At 36.0% G+C, this 19,024-nt stretch overlaps 1 protein-coding gene across 1 annotated transcript; it reads right to left on the bottom strand.

Moving 5' to 3' along the window:
- Positions 1–12,560: 12,560 nt before the first annotated feature.
- Positions 12,561–17,860, bottom strand: LOC131298349 (uncharacterized). Its single transcript, XM_058323755.1, has 5 exons — positions 17,673–17,860; positions 17,546–17,583; positions 17,154–17,193; positions 12,924–13,055; positions 12,561–12,833 (listed from the first exon to the last, which is right to left on the bottom strand). The coding sequence occupies exons 1-5, from the start codon at positions 17,805–17,807 to the stop codon at positions 12,711–12,713; spliced, it is 468 nt and encodes a 155-aa protein (XP_058179738.1). The 5' UTR covers positions 17,808–17,860; the 3' UTR covers positions 12,561–12,710.
- Between the last annotated feature and the right edge of the window lie 1,164 nt (positions 17,861–19,024).

Genomic DNA, 19,024 nt, shown 5'->3' with positions numbered 1-19,024 from the left:
AATCGAGCACCTACACATATTTGATTGAGCTAATTTACTACTGAGTGCACTCGGATTTTTAAAAAAAAAGATTATTAAACGGCTCGTATCATTTGTGCAAGACTCAAAGTGGGGCCTCGTATGCCCGTCAGTACAACATTGATATGAGATAGGTGGGTTCCCATAGCATTATAGATCAAAAATACTAGGTACACTACTCATTTACACTACATCCACGTGTGATCCATTCCGGGTCTTAAAAAAAAAAAAACCATAAATTTTACTCCTAATTTTTTTGCTAGGGAGCCTTATAAAAAAATAGCTCAATTCGATACAGTAAATATGTTTTCTAAATTCGTAGAGACAAAACTACTTAACTGCTCCATTTCACCCGACGAATTAAGAATAAATTATCGGATTGAATTATTTTTTTACAAGGCTCCCTAATTTTGTCTTAAAATTTATGAATATTTTTTTATATTTTTGTGAGAGCTGGGACTGGCCCCACGTGAATGTACTGAAAATGAATAGTGTGCCTAGCACTTCTCTTCACAGATTTACAGTTGATCACGGGGAGTGTCATTCACGCGCGACGAGAATAGTACTACTATTCACCGAATCCTCCACTATTGATTCTTTGATTCGTACATGCAAATGCATGCTTTTAGTCAGCTCGAGCGCGCATACGGTGCATATTAGACTAATTGCATACGTATGCCGACTTATCTCCGGTAGCCCTATTTCATCCCTTTTTTATAAATTGATTTTCACATGCTATTTTTTATTAGAAAAATTGTAAAATCAGTCCAATAGGCTAACAATAATAAATGTGTAAATGTGTATTAAATGGTACAAAAAGTACAAAGAAATACATGTTTTTCTTGTCTTCTAGGGTACTTATCGCCAACCTAGTGTACTGACAATAGTAAGATCATTTTTAATATTCACATTTCTTTTCTCTATTATTTTAGTATTGAAAGTATATATATTTTTTCTTGTTTTAAAAGGAAAAAAAAAAAAGGAGAGTTGGGATATAATAAAAAAGAAGAGTATGAAAATCAAATCTCTTTTTTTTTTTGGTAATTCTATTTTATCCAATTTTGATCACACTTGTTTAGAAAATTAATGTTTGGCCAAAGGCCAAAAGGTTAGTCTGGTTGGTTCGTGGATTTACTCCTTAAATAGCTCAACAGTGTTCGATTTCTTTTGAATTCCCTCATCCCAGCGTGGATGATATGTTTTTGACCGAACCGGAAAGAGGTTAGTCAATGTGTAAGTAAGTTGATCCGGATAATCTGACCGTCAAACCAAAAAAAAAAAGGAAAAATCATCCATTTGTTTTTAATCTTTCAGGACAATTGCGGCGAAACTCCAATTACGGATTAGTTGTTTTTTTCCATGGATGATAGTACGGAGTAATTGATATGCAAATCAATGTCTTCAAAAAGGCCATTAATTTGAAATATCAAAATATTGATCAAAACTGTCGTTATCAAAACAGAAAATGTGATGGGCGCTACGAGCCAAAAATAAAATAAAAAATTGCAAGATGAAGATTGTTCATTTTTATTGTTAATCCATTTTTATTGTTAATTGATGTGTACCCTCTACAAAATCGATATTGTTAATCCATTTTTTGAGCGGGCGAACAAAATTGCATTGGTATTATACCTTCAGAGAGTCGAAATCCTAATACAATCCCAAAGTAATCCCCCATCTTGGTCGCAGGCCAGTATCTTGCCCACGCGGATCAAACCGTAGCGCTTGGGGCCTGCTGTACGCTTTGGCATAAGAAAATAGAATTGCGTCTTTACCACTATCTGCGAGTTTTGGTAAAATGGGTAGGTGTTTGGGGGGGGGGGGGGTGGAATTGTTGGTCGCGGGCCAGCATCTTGCCCACGCGAGTTGAACCGTGACGTTTGAGGCTTGCTACACTTTGGTAGAAGAAAATATAGTTACTTCTTTACCACTATCTGCGGGTTTTAGTAAGATGGTAAGCGCTTGATCCTACACCCCACTCGAAAGGGCCTCTAAAACCACAGTTGGAAATTCAAAACTCCAATGATAAGCCATTTCTTAAGTTCCGTTTCGTTAAAGTTCTTATTTTTTATATACTTATTTTTGCTTTACGAAATAAGTCATTCACTCACATACTTACCCCCAAAAAAAGAAATTAACAAAAGGTGTTTCTTGAGCTGAATTCTCCATCGGTAAGTTGATCGACTCTTTTCATCACTGAGTTCTTGATTTAGAATTATAGGCTCTATCTGGTTCCAAAAAAAAAAATTTGTAGGCTTTATGGCATGTTTATTCAATAGTGGATTTGGGTCTAGTAACAACAGGTTATTGTAAATTCCTTGGGGAAAATGACAACCCATGACATGTTTTGATAATTAATATCCGCCAAGAACAAGCTAAGAATATTTGTTAATACTGAAAATGTCCTTGACGGGTATTAATTATCAAAACATGTCCTTAGCCGTCATTTTCCCAATTCCTTGTGGACTTCGGCCCAAGTCGCGCCCAACACGACAATTTTAGTGTATTTTTTTTATAACCCGGGGCTTCGGGCTTGCTTACGAGAATTTTGATGAGGAAAAATGACAGTCAATGACGTGTTTGATGATTAATACCCGTCAATTCCACCTCCCACTTATGGGAGAAGTCCAATTAAGGTAAAAATAATGCTCCATATAGATCGACCCAAATAAGTTAATGACACCTGAGAAATTTCAAACCAGAAAACAAATTCCTATGTCTTAAGACCACTAGGGCAACCACTTGAGGTTACAATTATAGGGTTTGACGGTTTGTCCTTATGTGTATAACCACTTGAGGTTATAATTTTGGGGACCCAATGCAATTTTTTTTTTATTTTGTCAATCGATATGATCGGTGATAGGGTATGTATGGGGTGCTGAAATTTGCAGCGGTAAGATTCGAATCTAGGCATTTACTTGGTAAGAGAGTGTCATAACCATTAAGCCAACCCCTTGGTCTTAAGCCCGTGCTTCGCCATATAAAGAGAAAAATTACGATGGTGAATCATTTTGAAGTAATTATTTGGTCAACTTCTCAATGTTTTAATGACATATTTCTCTAGCTATTTGAAATCATCTCGTGTTTTGCTTGATTAAAGTTTAATATTTAAGTTCGGCTGATCATAGCATAAACAAGCTTACCCTGAACACATTTTCGAAACTTGTTAAATTTTCAAACCAAACTTATTAAATAACCGCGTGATCTACTCTTTCGGCTTGTTTAGCACCCCTTGTTATGTTCCCCAATATTTAAACATCAAAGTTCTTGTGAACACTTGTTCGACACTGTCCCATGACTAGATCAAATTACTAAAATTACTTGAACAGCTTTACCCAATAGAGGCCAAATTTTTAGTGTAATGCTAATTTGGTTTAAAAGTGGATTAAACTACGCTACTCAAGGTTAAATTCGTACTCTGCTCGTTACAATGTTGTTTTTTTTTTTCCTCGGCAAAATGAAGATTTTATTAGCTCGAAAGGGGTACATCGAGAGGAAAACTTGTTAAGCACAAAACGCTTACGAGCAAAAGAGAGTAAAAGACCCAAAACAAGGCACAAAGGCATAGAGGATCGTCCAATAGAAAATTGGACCACCCCACTCCTCAAATTAATACATTACAATTTGACCTTCCTCACGCCATCAAGATATCCCTTAAAGTCTTCCACCGAGTACACCTTTATATCGAACTTCACTTTAACCCACATTGCTACCCTGGTTTTAATTAACTCCCTAAGATCCTTCACATGTCAAGAAATATTCTTGAACACAAAATCGTTCCTTGCCAACCATAAAGACCATGTAGTGGCATGGAATGTTGTTTCCCATAGATATTTCTCCAGATTTTTGAAACCCATACCCAGCCACCAATTAAACAGATCTAAAAGGGAGGCAGGGCACACCCAAAAGACATGCCACCAGTCCAACACAAGAGACCAAACTTCCCAAGAAAATTGGCATAGTAAGAATAGATGCTCAGGCTATTCAAGGTGTAATGAACAGCGTGGGCACAACACCGATTGGCCTATGGGAAGCAAGTTTCTATGGAAAAGTACCGTTCTCGATGCCACTCTATCTTGGAGAGCCAACCACGAAAAGATTTCCACCTTTGGGGGGCTAATGTTCTTCAAAATCGATCCCATCGCCCAATTGTTTGAAAATCCCGATTGCTCCCATTTGTTATAGACTGATTTAACTGAAAAACAATTATCTGAAGCCCATCTCCACCTTAGCTCATCCTGTTTGGATTGATCCAAAATAACTGATTGTAATCTCAAAATCAATTCTTCAAATTGTTGCACTTCCCATTCCCGAAGCCTTCTCCTAAAAAGTATGTTCCATCTACCTTCCCCTCTTGCATCTTTAACTTCGCTGATCCCCATCTCTTTTTGAATAGATATTAGGTAGAGGCGAGGAAACTCCTGTTTAAGAGTTGTGTCCCCTAGCCACACTTGATTCCAAAAAGAAATCTCCCGACCAAATTGAACCACCAACCTAAACCCCGTCCTGAATAATGGAGCCAATACTAGAGGATGAATCTCCGATCGAACAGATATCTCTCCACAAAGCTAAAACCTTACCAGAAGATGGCACACGGGGTACCCAAGAGCCTTGCTCTAGATTATACTTGCTTTTGATTACCTTAACCCATAACGAGTCACGATCTTTATAGAATCTCCACCACCACTTGGCCAAAAGAGCAAGGTTTTGGATTGCCAAGTTTTTTACCCCTAACCCTCCAAATTCTTTCTTTTTAGTGATTACTTCCCACTTAACCAAGCGTAACCTTTTCTTGTCCAGCGAGTCACCCCAGAAGAATTGTCTCTGAATCTTAGCTATCTTTTTTGCAACTAACACCGACATTTTAAATAAAGACAAGAAGTAAATAGGCAGACTGGCAAGAGAAGAGGTCATTAAGGTAAGCCTACCCCCTGTAGTGTTGAATCTCCTGCGCCATACACTAAGCCTTTTTGCCATTCTTTCAACCACTGGATCCCATGTCTTGATTCTATTTGGATTGGCTCCCAACGGTAAACCCAAATACTTTATTGGCAGGCGGTCGACTTTACATCCCAAAACCAAAGCAAGGGAATTTACAACCTGATGACTAACTTTAATGCCACACAAAGAGCTTTTGCAAAAATTTATCTTCAGTCCTGACATAAGTTGGAAACAACGAAGAATTCTTTTGATGTTTGCCAACTCTTCGTTACAATGTTGTTCAAGTCTTCAAGATCAGTTTATTCGTGTTTAATTAAATATATATGTTTAAAACTTGCTAAGTTTTCAAACTAAATTTGGAAAATCTATTATTGCTCGGTAAGCCTATAGTTTTTAAAATAATTCAAGTTTCTTGATCTCCAGTCTTGACTGCTCGATTGAAACACGTTTGAAATCGACTTGCCTCCAAAAAATTAAACTAATTCTTAAAGTTCATTAAAGTTTCAAATTAAATTTGACCAACTTACTGCCAACTTGTTTAAGAGCCTTCCTCAAGAATTCAAAGACGGATCTAAAGATTGGCTTACGGGTGCAGGCCAGCCTATTAGGAAAAGTTCATAATTATTTAGTATTATTTATAAATTTTTATAGAGGAGTGATTTTCGCAATGAATTTTCGAAATTCATATCAAAGGGTTCCATGAAAAAAGAATGAAATAAATGGTCCAGATTCATAGACCATTCATTCATTTTTCATGGATCCTAACATTTTTGTTTTGTTTTTATGTTGTACGAAGTGGCAGAGGGTGGTCCGGTGGTGGTACCGAGAGGTGGTGGTGGTGGTGGGTAAGGAAAAGGTTGCTTGGTGAGGCTAGGTAGAAAAGAGGGGAATGGGCGAGAGAGAGAGAATTACGTGGAGAGAGAAAGGAGGCGTAGTAGCACTAGCAAGCCAAGCTGCAGCAAGTTGCTGCGCACGGCAGCATTATGCTGCGTCGGCGGCGGGTTTGGGGTGGTTCTGTGCCGAGAAGAGGAAGAAGAAGAGAAGGAGAGGAGGGGAGAGGGGAAACGCTGCCTGAAGGTTAGCCGGAGGAACCGCCGGGGAGTAAACTTTTGATGGGCGTTGGGTGGTTCAATGATATGAATCACTGTCATGCATTGTAAATTAATAGGTGGTTTGTTTTAAGGAAAAAAAACACTAGAAGAGAATGCTAAAAGGTTGGGGAGTTTTTTGCATTCCAAAAAAGACGAAGGGATATTCTCGTTGGTGTGTGTGTGTGGGTCCTTTTTGTTGCTTCTGTTTCCCTGCTGTATAATGTCTCTAATTTGAGTCTGGTCAGGTTGTGGGTTTACTTTCCTCTAGAGATTAATTTTTTGGTTCAGGTCACAAGAAAGTAAGTAATTTCTTACGAATACATTTGTTTTGGTGTGGCTGTTTTTGATCGGATCAGTGAAAAAATTAGTTAAAGGTGTGCGTAAACTTATCCGGACTCTTCTTATCATCAAATTAAAAAAATAAATAAATCAAGACCTCTTCTTTACATTGTTGGAAAAAAGAGAAACATACGTAGCTGGATCCAAGAATTAGGAACCACCTCCACTTCATGCCCCACATCGTCAACTTTTTCTTAATACTATTTTCGGTCTTATTTCAATCCATAACGATTATTGTTAATTAGGTTCTAGATCTTGTTGAGTAGAACATTAAATTAAAAAAAAAATTTAATCGGGCATCGACATGCTAGCACATGAACGGGTATCATATTTATTTTGAAAATTGTACAACGCGTATAGTTTTTGACCTTAAAGGGTCCATTTTGATACTTAAGTTGTGGACCACAATTTTTTGGGCTCATCGGTTTTTCGGGTTTTTTTCTTAGATATTGTTAGGATCCAGGGTCACGCAACAACACAATGATATGAGAAAAAACTCCTTTAGTATGATTTACACAATAATACAAAATAAAAAAAAATCTCTTTGGCAGAGCCACAACCGGCTCCCCACCGCTCCGGTGAGCCATGCCGCTCACCCACTTGACCTCCCTCTCCCTCACATGGTTTTTGTCACACCCTTCTCTACTCTCATATACATCAATATATAGGCAAAAAAAAAAAAAAATCCTAATACGCGTAAGGAAAAAAGGTGGGAAGTAATCTTGTGCTTTGCGCACACCACCCCACTTGGGTGGAATCCCATCAGATATTTCACAAATGCTTGTGTAAAAATCATACTAATTTTTATCCAATCTTTTGACTACACTTCTTTAGAAAAATAATGTTTGGCCAAAGGCTAGGTCGGTTGATTGGTGGGTTTACTTCTTATAGAGTTCACAAGTGTTTGATTTCTTGTTAATGACTTATCTTTGACCGAGCCCGAGAGAATAGAAAATTGTGCGTAAAGACGACCCTCATAACCTGACCGTGAAACCCAAAAAAGTGGAAATGTGGCGAAACTCCAATTAACGGATTAATTAAGTTGTTTTTTTTCCATTGGTGATAATTAATATGCAAATAAAAGTCCACAAAAAGCCCCTCCCTTTTTTTTCCATTCGTTAAACATATACTATTCTATCTTAGGGGACTCGGGGGAGGAGATGAATGCTTATGGGAATCAATCTTGCCCATATGTATGAGAGTATAAAAGAGATACCAATTACACTCCATTCTACTTGCTACAAAAAGGCCATTTGAAATATCAAAATACTGATATTCAAAACTGTCTTTTATCAAAATAGAACATGCATGTGATGGGCGCTACGAGCCAAAAAAAATGCAAAATGAACTAATGAAGATTGTTCATTTTTATTCGTGATAATTGATGTGTAGTCCCTGCAAAATCAATATAGTTAATCCATTTTTTTTGAGCGGGCAAACAAAATTGCATTGGTATTATACCTTCACAAAATCGAAATCCAAATAGCATCCCAAAGTAATCCCACTCGAAAGAGCCTCTAAAACCACAGTTGGAAATTCGAAACCCCAAATTTTTTTAAACAAAAGTTGTTTCTTTTTTCTTTTTGATAGGCAAGGGGAGGGGAATCCAACAAAACATTGGACAATACAGCCGTTGGGACAAGCCCAAACACATCTAAAGGGACAAAACCCTATATACCCGTGGACTTAAAATGCCCAAATACAACGATAAAAGCTCTAAACATCCCTGGGCCAAAATGCCCAAAAAGAAACCCAGCCAGATAAAGCCCTAAACCAAGTCTTCCTGTGCAACATCAAACCGCCGCCTTCCACCACCGCCCCCTGATTCAGACAGCACCACCAGTAAACATCGGATTGCCTCCTCCAAACAAAAGTTGTTTCTTGAGCTGAATTCTACATCGGTAAGTTGATCGACTCTTTTCATCATGAGTTCTTGATTTATAAAGGAAAATCATTCACATCACCCTTTTTACAATACACACTCATTTTCTTTTCTTTTTTTGTCTTTATCTATGTGAATTTACAATATTATCTTTGGATGTGTGAAAAATGCATTGATAGTGGGCAAAATAGTAAATCAATATGGATTGATTTTGCCACTCTCCAAATTGTTAACTTTTGGGGAGTGGCAAAATCAAATTCAATATGAGTTGATCCGTTTACAATTTGGGGAGTGGCAAAATCACTCCCTTTTAAGGGAATTGCCGCTGCAAACGTTCTAAATGGAATTTAGCATAACAAATTCTGTATATCACTGTATCCTAATCCAGCTTTCCACAATACTACTTGTAAGATATGCAACTCAATTCTAGTCATGTTTTCTACCATGACATGAAACCAGAAACCACTTGGTTGTACTAGAAATGATTGGGGATTCCATGACATATATATCTTAAATAAATCCAGCTTACCATCCTTCCTCGAGGCAAACTTTGCTCAAAATCTTCCGTTAGAACATCATACAAATTATCTGTAGATTTTCGTCACAACTTCCCTGAACAAGGACAATATTTGCTGCTTTTCTATCTTTATCCCTCCCTGTCATGATCAGACAAACCAATTAAACTTCAACAAAATGTCCAAATCATGTTGGATGAACCGCAAGAGAGAAACAAATAAGAGTGAAACCAGTCTCGCACTGCTTTAAAGTACGGAACTGTTTGTACCCAAAAAATGACCCTAATAAAAGCATGCCACGTTGAGGATAATGGGTAACAAAACGACAGCAAAGCATGAAATACGTTCTCATTGATCCGTGCGATAATATTGGTGATCATGGCAGTTGTTCTGGTGAGATCATGGGTAGTGGAAACTAGTAGTAGTATTACACGGCAACTTGATGCCAATTTTGCTCTTTATTTGGTTGAGTAATGGCCTGTTCATGGAGGCTATGGAAGCAAAGTAAAAAAACGAGGGTTAGGCCTATTGCTCCCTATGGCAGTATAAATGTGCAACGAAGAAGACTGAGAAGGGGTCCCCGACCACACGAGTACTCAATCATTAGTTCATTTTTCAACTAGTGTTTGTGCCCGTTCAATGCACGGGATTAAAAAATCATACTAATTTTTTTTGGCTCCGTATATCGAACGGACACAACGCTAGTGATAAAAAATATATAATTTAATATTTTTTCGGTTCGGCGTTCGATTTACGCTTGCATTGATCTCATTCTATGTACTGGAAGACATGTGTGGTGGAAAATAAATTTGGAGTACCACGTGATGGTACCCTTGCAAGGGCATAGAATAATTTTTCCTCCGTATTCAACCCACCCCTCTCTCTCTCTCTCTCTCTCTCTCTCTCTCTCTCTCTCTATATATATATATATATATATATATATCTTTATAAACAAAAAAAAGTAAAAACCAAAAATGTAGAACATTAAGATCGAAGGTTTGGAAGCTTTTGAAGGAAAAATAAATTTGCTTAGTATAAAGATAGAAGATACCCTCTCCCTCTTTATCTTTATAAACAAAAAAAAAAGTAAGAACCAAAAATGTCGAATATTAAGATTGAAGCTTTTGAAGCTTTTAAAGGAAAAACAGATTTGCTTAGTATAAAGATAGAAGATAGATAGGTTGAATATTTCAGTTTTCGTAGTCTAGTATTATTTCCTTTTCTACAACTACAAAGTTGTAACCTTTATTTCGTTAATATAAATCCTAAGCATCTTCCATTTCTAGGATGATCTTTATGCTTGAGCTCTGCGCTCGATTTTCTTTTCCACATTGCGTGAGAAAAAACATTACACGTGTAGGCCAATTTTAGACCTAGCATCTCAAGTTCACACCCATATTGGATTGGTGGGGCACATCAAAGCCTATTTTTATTCATGTGGCTTACACAAAAGCAACAAAGCGACTTCAAGATTCTCATGTACTGTGAATTTTTCATGGCCAAACAATGGCATCTTGCCATCTCCAAAATTGGAAAATTTTGTAAAAGTACGGTCAAATTCGACTTCAATTCAGCTCTTCAAAAATTTCAAGACTTCTCATTTTTAAAGAGCCGAGGGGGGCAATGTTTGTACCCAAAAATGACCCTCTGATAAAAACGTGCCACATTGCGGATATTTTGTAACAAAAAAAAGAGAGCAAAACGTGAAATACGGGTTCATTAATCCGTGGGATAATACTATTGATGATCATGGCAGTTGTTTTGGTGAAATAATGGGTAGTGGAAACTAGTATTACACCACATGGTGGGACACATGGCAACTAGATGCCAATTTTGCTCTTTAGTTGGTTGAGTAATGGCCTGTTCATGGAGGAAATGGAAGCAAAGTAAAAAAACGTGGGTTAGGCCTATTGCTCCCTATAGCGGCCGTATAAATATGCAACGAAGAAGACTGAGAAGGGGTCCCGACCACACAACTCAATCATTAGTTTATTTTTCAATTTCAGTTTTCGTAGTCTAGTATTATTTCCTTTTCCGCATTGCTTGAGAAAATTGGAAGTCCACTTTATTGTGGCATGCAAAGAGATCCGTAATCTCTTGTTTGAATTCGATTTTTTGGGCACTCGCCTCAAATTTCACAATAGACCAATCGTGCTTTTGACACATCTGCGCATTTTCTCAATTACAAGGCCAATGTGTTGTTTGGCTTTTTCCAGGGAAAAAAAACATATATATTTATGAAAGGATAACAATTGTCCCGCAGGCCTTGACCATTCAGCATAGTTGCAGTAACTATTCAACTTTTTCATCATGCATGGTAAAAAAGAAAACATGCATGGTAAAAAAGAAAACATGCATGCAATTGATTCATTAATTGCTTTGCTCGGAGACCTTTTGATCTTCGATCTGTGACTTGAATACTTTTTGGTTGCCTCCCCCTAGTTATCATCATCAACAACCTAAAAGAAAAGTCATAGTTAGAAGATCAAATTACAAAAGTTTAATGCAAGAAAAAAAAAATTGAGTCGCATGGAGGAACCTTCCCAATCCTTTGCAAAATCAACACATCTTTGTAAAGTGGGGTGTTTCTGTTTTTCTTTTTTTTTTTCAAGCCCATCTACGTAGTAAACCTATTGATAAACTTAATAAACCTATTGATTTTAAAACATGATTTTAAATTGAGTCAACTCAATAAACCTATTGATTTTATGGGTGCGCGGATTGGTAACGGGTTGGGAATGGGTCCAAAAAACTTTACAAAACACAAAACCAGAAGCACACCAAACGCGTAATTGGTGGTAAGGACGTCGCTGCATGGCAACATCAAGTGCCATGTTTTGTGCGATCCAGCTGACACGTGGTCAGATGACGATTTGAGGGCCACGTGCGGTCCGAATTAAAGATGGAGCTGGTAATAGTCTTGTATTGTGCCCCATGAAATTTATTAATTAGGGAGTTTTTCTAAATAAGTATTTTTTTTGTTTTTATTTAAAATAATTGAGTTTTGATCGTAATTTTTTTTACTTTTAAGATTTTTCTCGTTACGAAGAGACAATAATCTACAAAAAATTTTGAATAGGGACAAAAAAAAATTTCAAATGAATTATTTATCCAAAGAACCCCGTAGGCTATTTTATAATTTTTTGGGATTATTGCTTCGTCATGATAAAAAGAATCTTAAAAAATAAAAAATTACGATCAAAATCTATTTTTTTTTAAAAGCCAATAAGCCGATTTTTTTGTCATTATTTAAAAAAATTGGGATTTCGATGTAAATTTTTACTTTTAAAATTTCTGTCGTCATGACAATACGATAATCCACAAAAAATTGACAAAAAAATTATGCCACTTTTCTTATTTAGCAAAAATAGGCCTTAACGGGGTTTTGTCCCTTTGTGAACGTGTTTGGACGGTGGGACTATAGAAAAAATTAGGAGAAAAGAAAATGAAAAAAAGACCAACGACTGGTTAGGCTGCAGGGAAAGGGGGCAGATGTACATGAAAATTAGAATTTGAAAGCATTACTTATCTTGTTTTGATCAGGGGAAAAAAAAGAGCATTATCTTTTCTTTCTGAATATAAATGGTTGAATTCTCCCAATTCGATCTTTAGTGTATGGGGTTGATACACTAAGGAAGCATGTCAAAAAAATAAACAGGAGGGAAAGAAAATAGGTCGGGTCGGGTTTGGGTATAGCTAGACCTATATTCGACCCGACCTGTTTTAACTCATCTACTATTAATCCGCATTTTTTTTCCCTCGCCCATATTCAACACATAACCCGTTTTAATCCATCCAAATCCGCCCATTTGCCACCTCTAATTCTAATCCAGCTCCCCAAAACATACCACTAACTACTTGTAAGATATGCAACTCAATTCTAGCCATGTTTTCTACCATGAAACCATAAACCACTTCGTTTTACTAGAAAGGATTGGGGATTCCATTGCATATTACCTCTGGTGCGTTGAAATAGTCGACTGCAGCAATGAAGATCCGACTAAGACATGAAAGAAGTTCAGCTTCCTCCAAGTAGTTCATCGCTTCCTGTATATATCAGAAGCAACAATTATTAAAATTAAGAAATATACGTATTTGGTAAAATTTCAGAAACAAAAATAAATTTTATTCTCTAACCTGCACTCGGCCGAACACATAACCGTTCAACCCCATGAGGAGCAGAACGTACTCTTCATTTTCGGCCAAGTCGATGCGAAGTTTTCCACCGAAGTACGATTGAGCAATTCCCGGTACTAAATCAGCAACCAACTACGGGAAAAGGATATTATAATTGCAATGGCCAAGGCATATTAGTCTTACAAGATCAGCTAGGTATTCTTGAAACATTTAAAAAAAATATTTGGTGGATATTTAATGTAATTATTGGTGAACAGGTTTAAGCAAAATGGTGTATCTATAAATAGACACTACTATTGGATTCAACCGGGTTAAACCAAAAGGAGTGTCTATTTGAATGAATAGGGTGTGGAAATTCCACATCGGAAGTTTGGGTTGTGTGTGTGTTTATAAAATCCACTCACACTTCACCTCGTCAGCAATTGCCTAGGTGCTAGGGTGAGTGAAATTACCCTTATGTCCTTCATTCAAACAAAAAATAGACTTGATCATTGGATTTAAATGAATAGGCATATATGACTATTCGTAGACAATCACACTGGTTTCAATGTAAAGGTGTGACCATTAAAATATTGGTGGATGGTCACAAGCCCATGCCCAATATAAAGGCTGGGGATTTCAGTAATCTAGAGATAGACTTCGATAGAGAATCAGAACAATTTTGATTGATATTTTTCTCTAGAATAATCTCCTTAATTTATTCTTGGTGGGCTCAGAAAATTCAAAGCTATTCTAGTATCTCTTGTGCATAACACAATTAGACACCAATCCTAAGGCTATGTTAGCCTAGTGCACACCAAATTCTCATGAATTACTAGGTGCTATTATCGTCTTACGTACAACGACTATGTAATGCGCCTTGAAGCATCTCTTAAAAATTGAGTCCGTGGTCACTTAACATTATTTTAGGACCTCTTCACTCATTACTAATTGGTTTTAAGCTAGATACAACATTTTCACAAATTCCATTCCATTTTAATCATTAATATAGCGTTTGCACCAACAATATATAGGCATGGATTGTGACCATTATTGGCTAAAAGAATTTAATGTCTGTTTGTTAGAGCATGGAGAGAGACGTAGGCAGAACACATAATGAATCATTTTAACAAGATAAATCCATGCATATCAATACCCCTAGTTAATTAGTTTAACATATCATTCGGAAAAAACTTTAGAGTCAATAATTCATTAGCATATAATACTAACGTCTAATCCGTTCGATACAAGGGGACGAAAAAGGATAAGTGAGAACTTTTTTTTTGGTCATGTACATCGATGGTTCGGCGCGTATAACTCTTGGAATTTATTCCCTTTTTTGGCTAGATAATTAAGTAAATTTTACAATAACAAAAAAACTAATAAATGAAGAAATAAAGATAGGTTTTCATTCAGTATATCACCTCGGTATTGCGATGATTCCCAATGAAAGCTTCTATTCTCTGTTCAGCAATTTTCACTATGTTATTGGCCCACGGTTTTTCAACTACTCCTTGATCACCTTCTCGGACCAACGCCATATTGTGCCTCAAAATCCTAAATCAATTAAATTCATTTAATTTGGCAAAAATTTAAAAAAGGATTTTGTTGTAAAACGGCATTAGAAACCAATTCTTACCTCAGTGCTAAAACACGATCGAAGTCGCGCCAAAAACTTAATAAACTGATGAACATTTGACCGAATCCTGTCAAATAGTGAACAAGGTTAAAGATATTAATCTGACGGAAGGCTACACGATTTTGAAAAAAAAAAAAATTACAAGGTTTTTGTACCTTTAAAGAGGTCATCAAGAGAGCAGTGATTGTACACCCTGTTAATGAATGTCTCGTAGTCATTCAATGTCAAAAGCATGACACACGTGACCTCGTCATCCTGTAAAAAATAGGGAGCTAAGAACAAGAATCACAACAGCTTCACTAAACTTTTTTTAAAAGTTATAGTTTTGCCATTATTTGAATTTTTTCGCGTTTGTAATTAGTATTGCGCCAAACTTTTTATGACATATTGATTTGTTTTGACGAGACGAACCGAAAAATTATTTTTTTAAAACTTTTACCAGACTATTTTGGGAAATAAATAAGCACTTTTTAACTTTTAAATAAAAAAAAAGTCGAAAAGGTCAATTTTTAGTGGTTATTTCCTAAAATATTTGGGTAAAAGTAAAAAAATTTACTTTTCCGATTCGTCTCGTCGAGACAAATCAACAAGTTACAAAAATTAAGCACAAAACTGACAAACAAGAAAAAAATTCTAATAAGGACAACTTTTAAAAAGTGGAAAAAGTTGTTAGGGGCAATAAAAGAATTTAAAAAAAAAAAAAAACAATGTTTACTACCTGAATTTGCCCAACAAAAAATAATTCCAAACCATTCCTCTCCCATTGTCGAACGTCATCCACCAAAGGATTTGTGAAAGTACCAATGTAATGAATCTGACCTTGCTTCGTATGAAGCGGAGTAAGTATATTTTGCTCTCTTTGAGGAACCTTCACATATTAATGTTAGACTCAATTAGATACTCAACAAGGTTACTAATAGGAGTAATAAATACAATCAGATAGTCTTATTTAAAAAATAGTATAGCCCTGTTTGATTGGAGGGATTGGGGTGTGATTGGACTATTAATCCCCTTCCCTCTCCTAATTCCATGTTTGTAATATTTTTAGTAACGGGTCTATTAGTTCCGACCGGACTAGTTATCATTTTTGCTTGGGACAAAATAATCCTAGGGGGGAGGGTGGGACTATTAGTCTTGGGATTAAAAGGGGAGCTCCAAATTAGAGCTTAGATTACCAAAATGCCCATATATGGCTTAGGAATATCACATTAGGGCTATTCTATGTAATTTAAAAATAATTTTATTTATACTTCTAGTTAAAAAAATAAATTTTCTATCGAACTTGACAAAAAAAAAAATCAAGTCTTGACTTTCATTTGCAGAAAAGAAAAAAAATCAAGTCTTGATTGTCATTTGCAGGAAAAAATCAAGGCTTAGGAATAACACATTAGGGCTATTCTTTTGTTTGGTAAATGATTAATTGAATGCAGTCTATTTCGTGGAGTGTTTAATGTAGTCAATTGCAAATCAAGTTTATTTGGGTTCTTACCACTTTCTGTTTTCTAAGAAATAAGAAAAGAGAAATGATTAAAAACTTCAAAGTTGGTGATGCAGTATGGAGGTTGGTCATAAACTTCAAAGTTCCTATTGTGCTACATGAAGGAGGATAATTTTTTTTTCCTTCCTTTTCATAAGTTTCAAACGGACCCTAAAATTTATAAGTTTCAAACGGACCCTAAAATTTAGTAAAGAAGAGAATATTTTGGAATCAAATTAACTAAAGTGGTTGTAAAGAGAAATTTAGGTTAGAGAAAAAAATTTGGGTTCAAATAGCATCACTCAACTATAAAATGCACTAGGGGTAATATGGAGAAATGAGCCATTAATTTTTGTCAAGCGGTATTCAAAACAAACATAGGGTACACAAGATTGAGCTTATCCGTTGTTGAATCTCATGCACAAACAAACATGAGATATGATAGATTATACTCTCAAATAGTCTCCTCACTAATAATCATTTGACCACAATCCTATCTAATTCAATTTTTCCTATCAAACGGGGCCTATATGTCTTATCACCCAATCTCCGGATCGGAGGTCGTATTGAAGTAATGGATCAATTACCTTCCCTCTCTAAGAAGCACACCCAAATTAATGCCTAACATCCTACTGCTGGAATCCATTGTACCTGTCCCAATCTATTCCTACCTTCAAAGAACAACAGCAACCAAATAGCAGTGTTGCATAGATTGATAGGTTGGAGATAAGAGGCTAAGAATCCGAAATCTTTAGCCTCATTGGACTCAAGGACTTCTAAAAAAAGGAGCTAACCCTCATCCAGTAAGGATGCAAATCCGGAAATGAAAAGAACTAACAGAGGAAAGGAGATAAGCATAGGAGAATCTGTTTGTTGAACAATAGAAATTAACCTCATTCACGGAGGAGTGAAGAGGGTTTTTCTTACTTACTTACTTTAGGAATCCGGAATGAAGTTTTTCAAGAGGAGATGAACTTCCTAAGGAGGACTATGGATAGAACTTATTATTTAGATATTACAGGTCTTCCTGCCTTATTCAAATAAAAGAATGTCTTAAACTGAATAAATATTTAAAGAATAAACAACAGTGACAGTAGGAATTTTTTAAATATAAAACTTAGTTCAAACTTCAAACCTCTTGTATCACATGTTGGGCCGCCTCCCCGTTGAAATACCTGAGGAGGGAAAACAAAATGGAGCACAAAGAAAGTAAACCTTCCAATTACAAAAGACCTGCCATCTACAAACAACATATGAACTAGGTAGAGAGTTTAAATGAGATTTTCCACGATTAACTGTCCAACATCAATAATGATTTTGTCAAGCGTCCTTGCTGTCCTAATTCATGCCCAAAAAGTGATGCCCAAAGTCTCTATCTAAAAAGTACCAGTACTAAAGAGCATATGAAGAAGATGAGTAACACAAGGTTCCTTCCGAATTTTCTTTACAAACCAGCGAACAATATATATCCCATCATGATTTTATACCGTAATAAGAACTAAAATTCCAAACCCACAGGAAATTTACCTTCTCAAAAGAATTAGTGCAGTTGACTCATATGCTTCCTGCAAAAAAAACCAAATTGATGTACTTGAGCAGAGCTTGGGGGGAAAAAAGTGGGTGATCAATCAAACTTTTGGGGTTTGTATATTACCTCCAGCAAATTTGGAAGCAAAAAAACTTCTACAACTCTGACACCAACGAGCAAATTGTTAGGTAGTTGAGGGAACATCTGGAAGGACTTCCTTATCTCCCTTTTAAAGGGGTCATTTTCATCCAAGTCAGGCATGTCATTGATCTCCCCCTCTAGACATGCCTGCGTATGAAAGAATGTTAGTTAAAAGACTCAAAACAACAAACATAATTGAAACGTATGGAATTATTTATGCTTCCGCATATCGCTATAGACATATTTCAAGCCTCTCATGGCTCAAGACCAACTATATTTTGGCCCACTACTACTTCACATGGAATAACGACCCACTTGGCTTGCATTTTGTTAAAGAAAAATAAAGGAGCAACAAGCAACAAGCAAAGAGTAATGCTATATGATCACATTTTGAGATTTTCGCACTCTCTTCTTCGCTTAATTTGGTGTTCTCTTAAGATGTAACTTTACAACGTTGTTCTTCCAAATAGTGCAATTCACAAATAAAAAGTTAATCTTGTAAATTTGCATCACTATAGAATGACAAGGGAATGTGAAAATATAAGAAGAAAAGTGTAAAAATTAATTTTCTTTTGAATTTTATCTAATGTGTCATTAATGCATAGGTCGATTGTGTTCCACTGAAAAATAAATAGGGTGCATTCAAAAAATATATTATCAACAAATCACATAATTCCCAAAATTATTTGAATAAGCTGCCGTAGCCAAATAATATGCTTCTTGTATTTTCTTTTCCTGAATCAATGTCTACAAAGATTAAGAGAAATGATTTTCACACACCTCTTTTTTATATCTACACTTCTTTTTTTCAACACTAAAAATTAAAAAAAAAGAGTACGTGTGAAATCACTACCCATATTTAATAATTAATACTACCTGAATAGCACAATAGACTGTGGGCCCATGTTCATCCCATGTATCAGTGGGTCCTGCTCAGAACACAGAAGGAACAAAATAAGGAACTGAGGAAAAGAAATCTACTTTCGTTTGTAGAATAGAGTTGAAGGAAATATTACAGCAGACAATAAGCGAAAGTTACGGTAAATTCCAGAAATTTCCCTAAATTTAATCGTTAATCGTTATACATCAAGCCCCATCAACTACGAATTACACCTATTCCAAATAGTTAATTTAATTTAATTTTTTTTAAAGTTCCCTTATCGTGTGACAAGTGGCCACATTAAACTAAATTCAAATTTAGTTCCCTTATCTATTCCGAATAGTAAATTCCTCCAAGTAACAATTACATCCACAAACTAGTACAGTAATTTGTAGAACTTGTATAATTACTTGGGTACTCACGGGTTTTTGTGACTGAAAGCATCTCTATTTTTTAA

This window comes from Rhododendron vialii, chromosome 8a, assembly GCF_030253575.1.
Source record: "Rhododendron vialii isolate Sample 1 chromosome 8a, ASM3025357v1".
NCBI classification, from domain to species: Eukaryota; Viridiplantae; Streptophyta; class Magnoliopsida; order Ericales; family Ericaceae; genus Rhododendron; species Rhododendron vialii.
Note: the sequence above shows the minus strand (reverse complement) of the source record. Positions and strands in the feature narration are given on the sequence as shown.

Coding starts and splice junctions, on each gene's coding strand:
- LOC131298349 (XM_058323755.1), bottom strand. CDS start 17,807: ATGCCTGACTTGGATGAAAATGACCCCTTTAAAAGGGAGATAAGGAAG. Junction 17,584..17,672: donor TGCTTCCAAATTTGCTGGAG/GTAATATACAAA, acceptor TTTTTTTTGCAG/GAAGCATATGAGTCAACTGC. Junction 17,194..17,545: donor GCACTAATTCTTTTGAGAAG/GTAAATTTCCTG, acceptor TTCCCTCCTCAG/GTATTTCAACGGGGAGGCGG.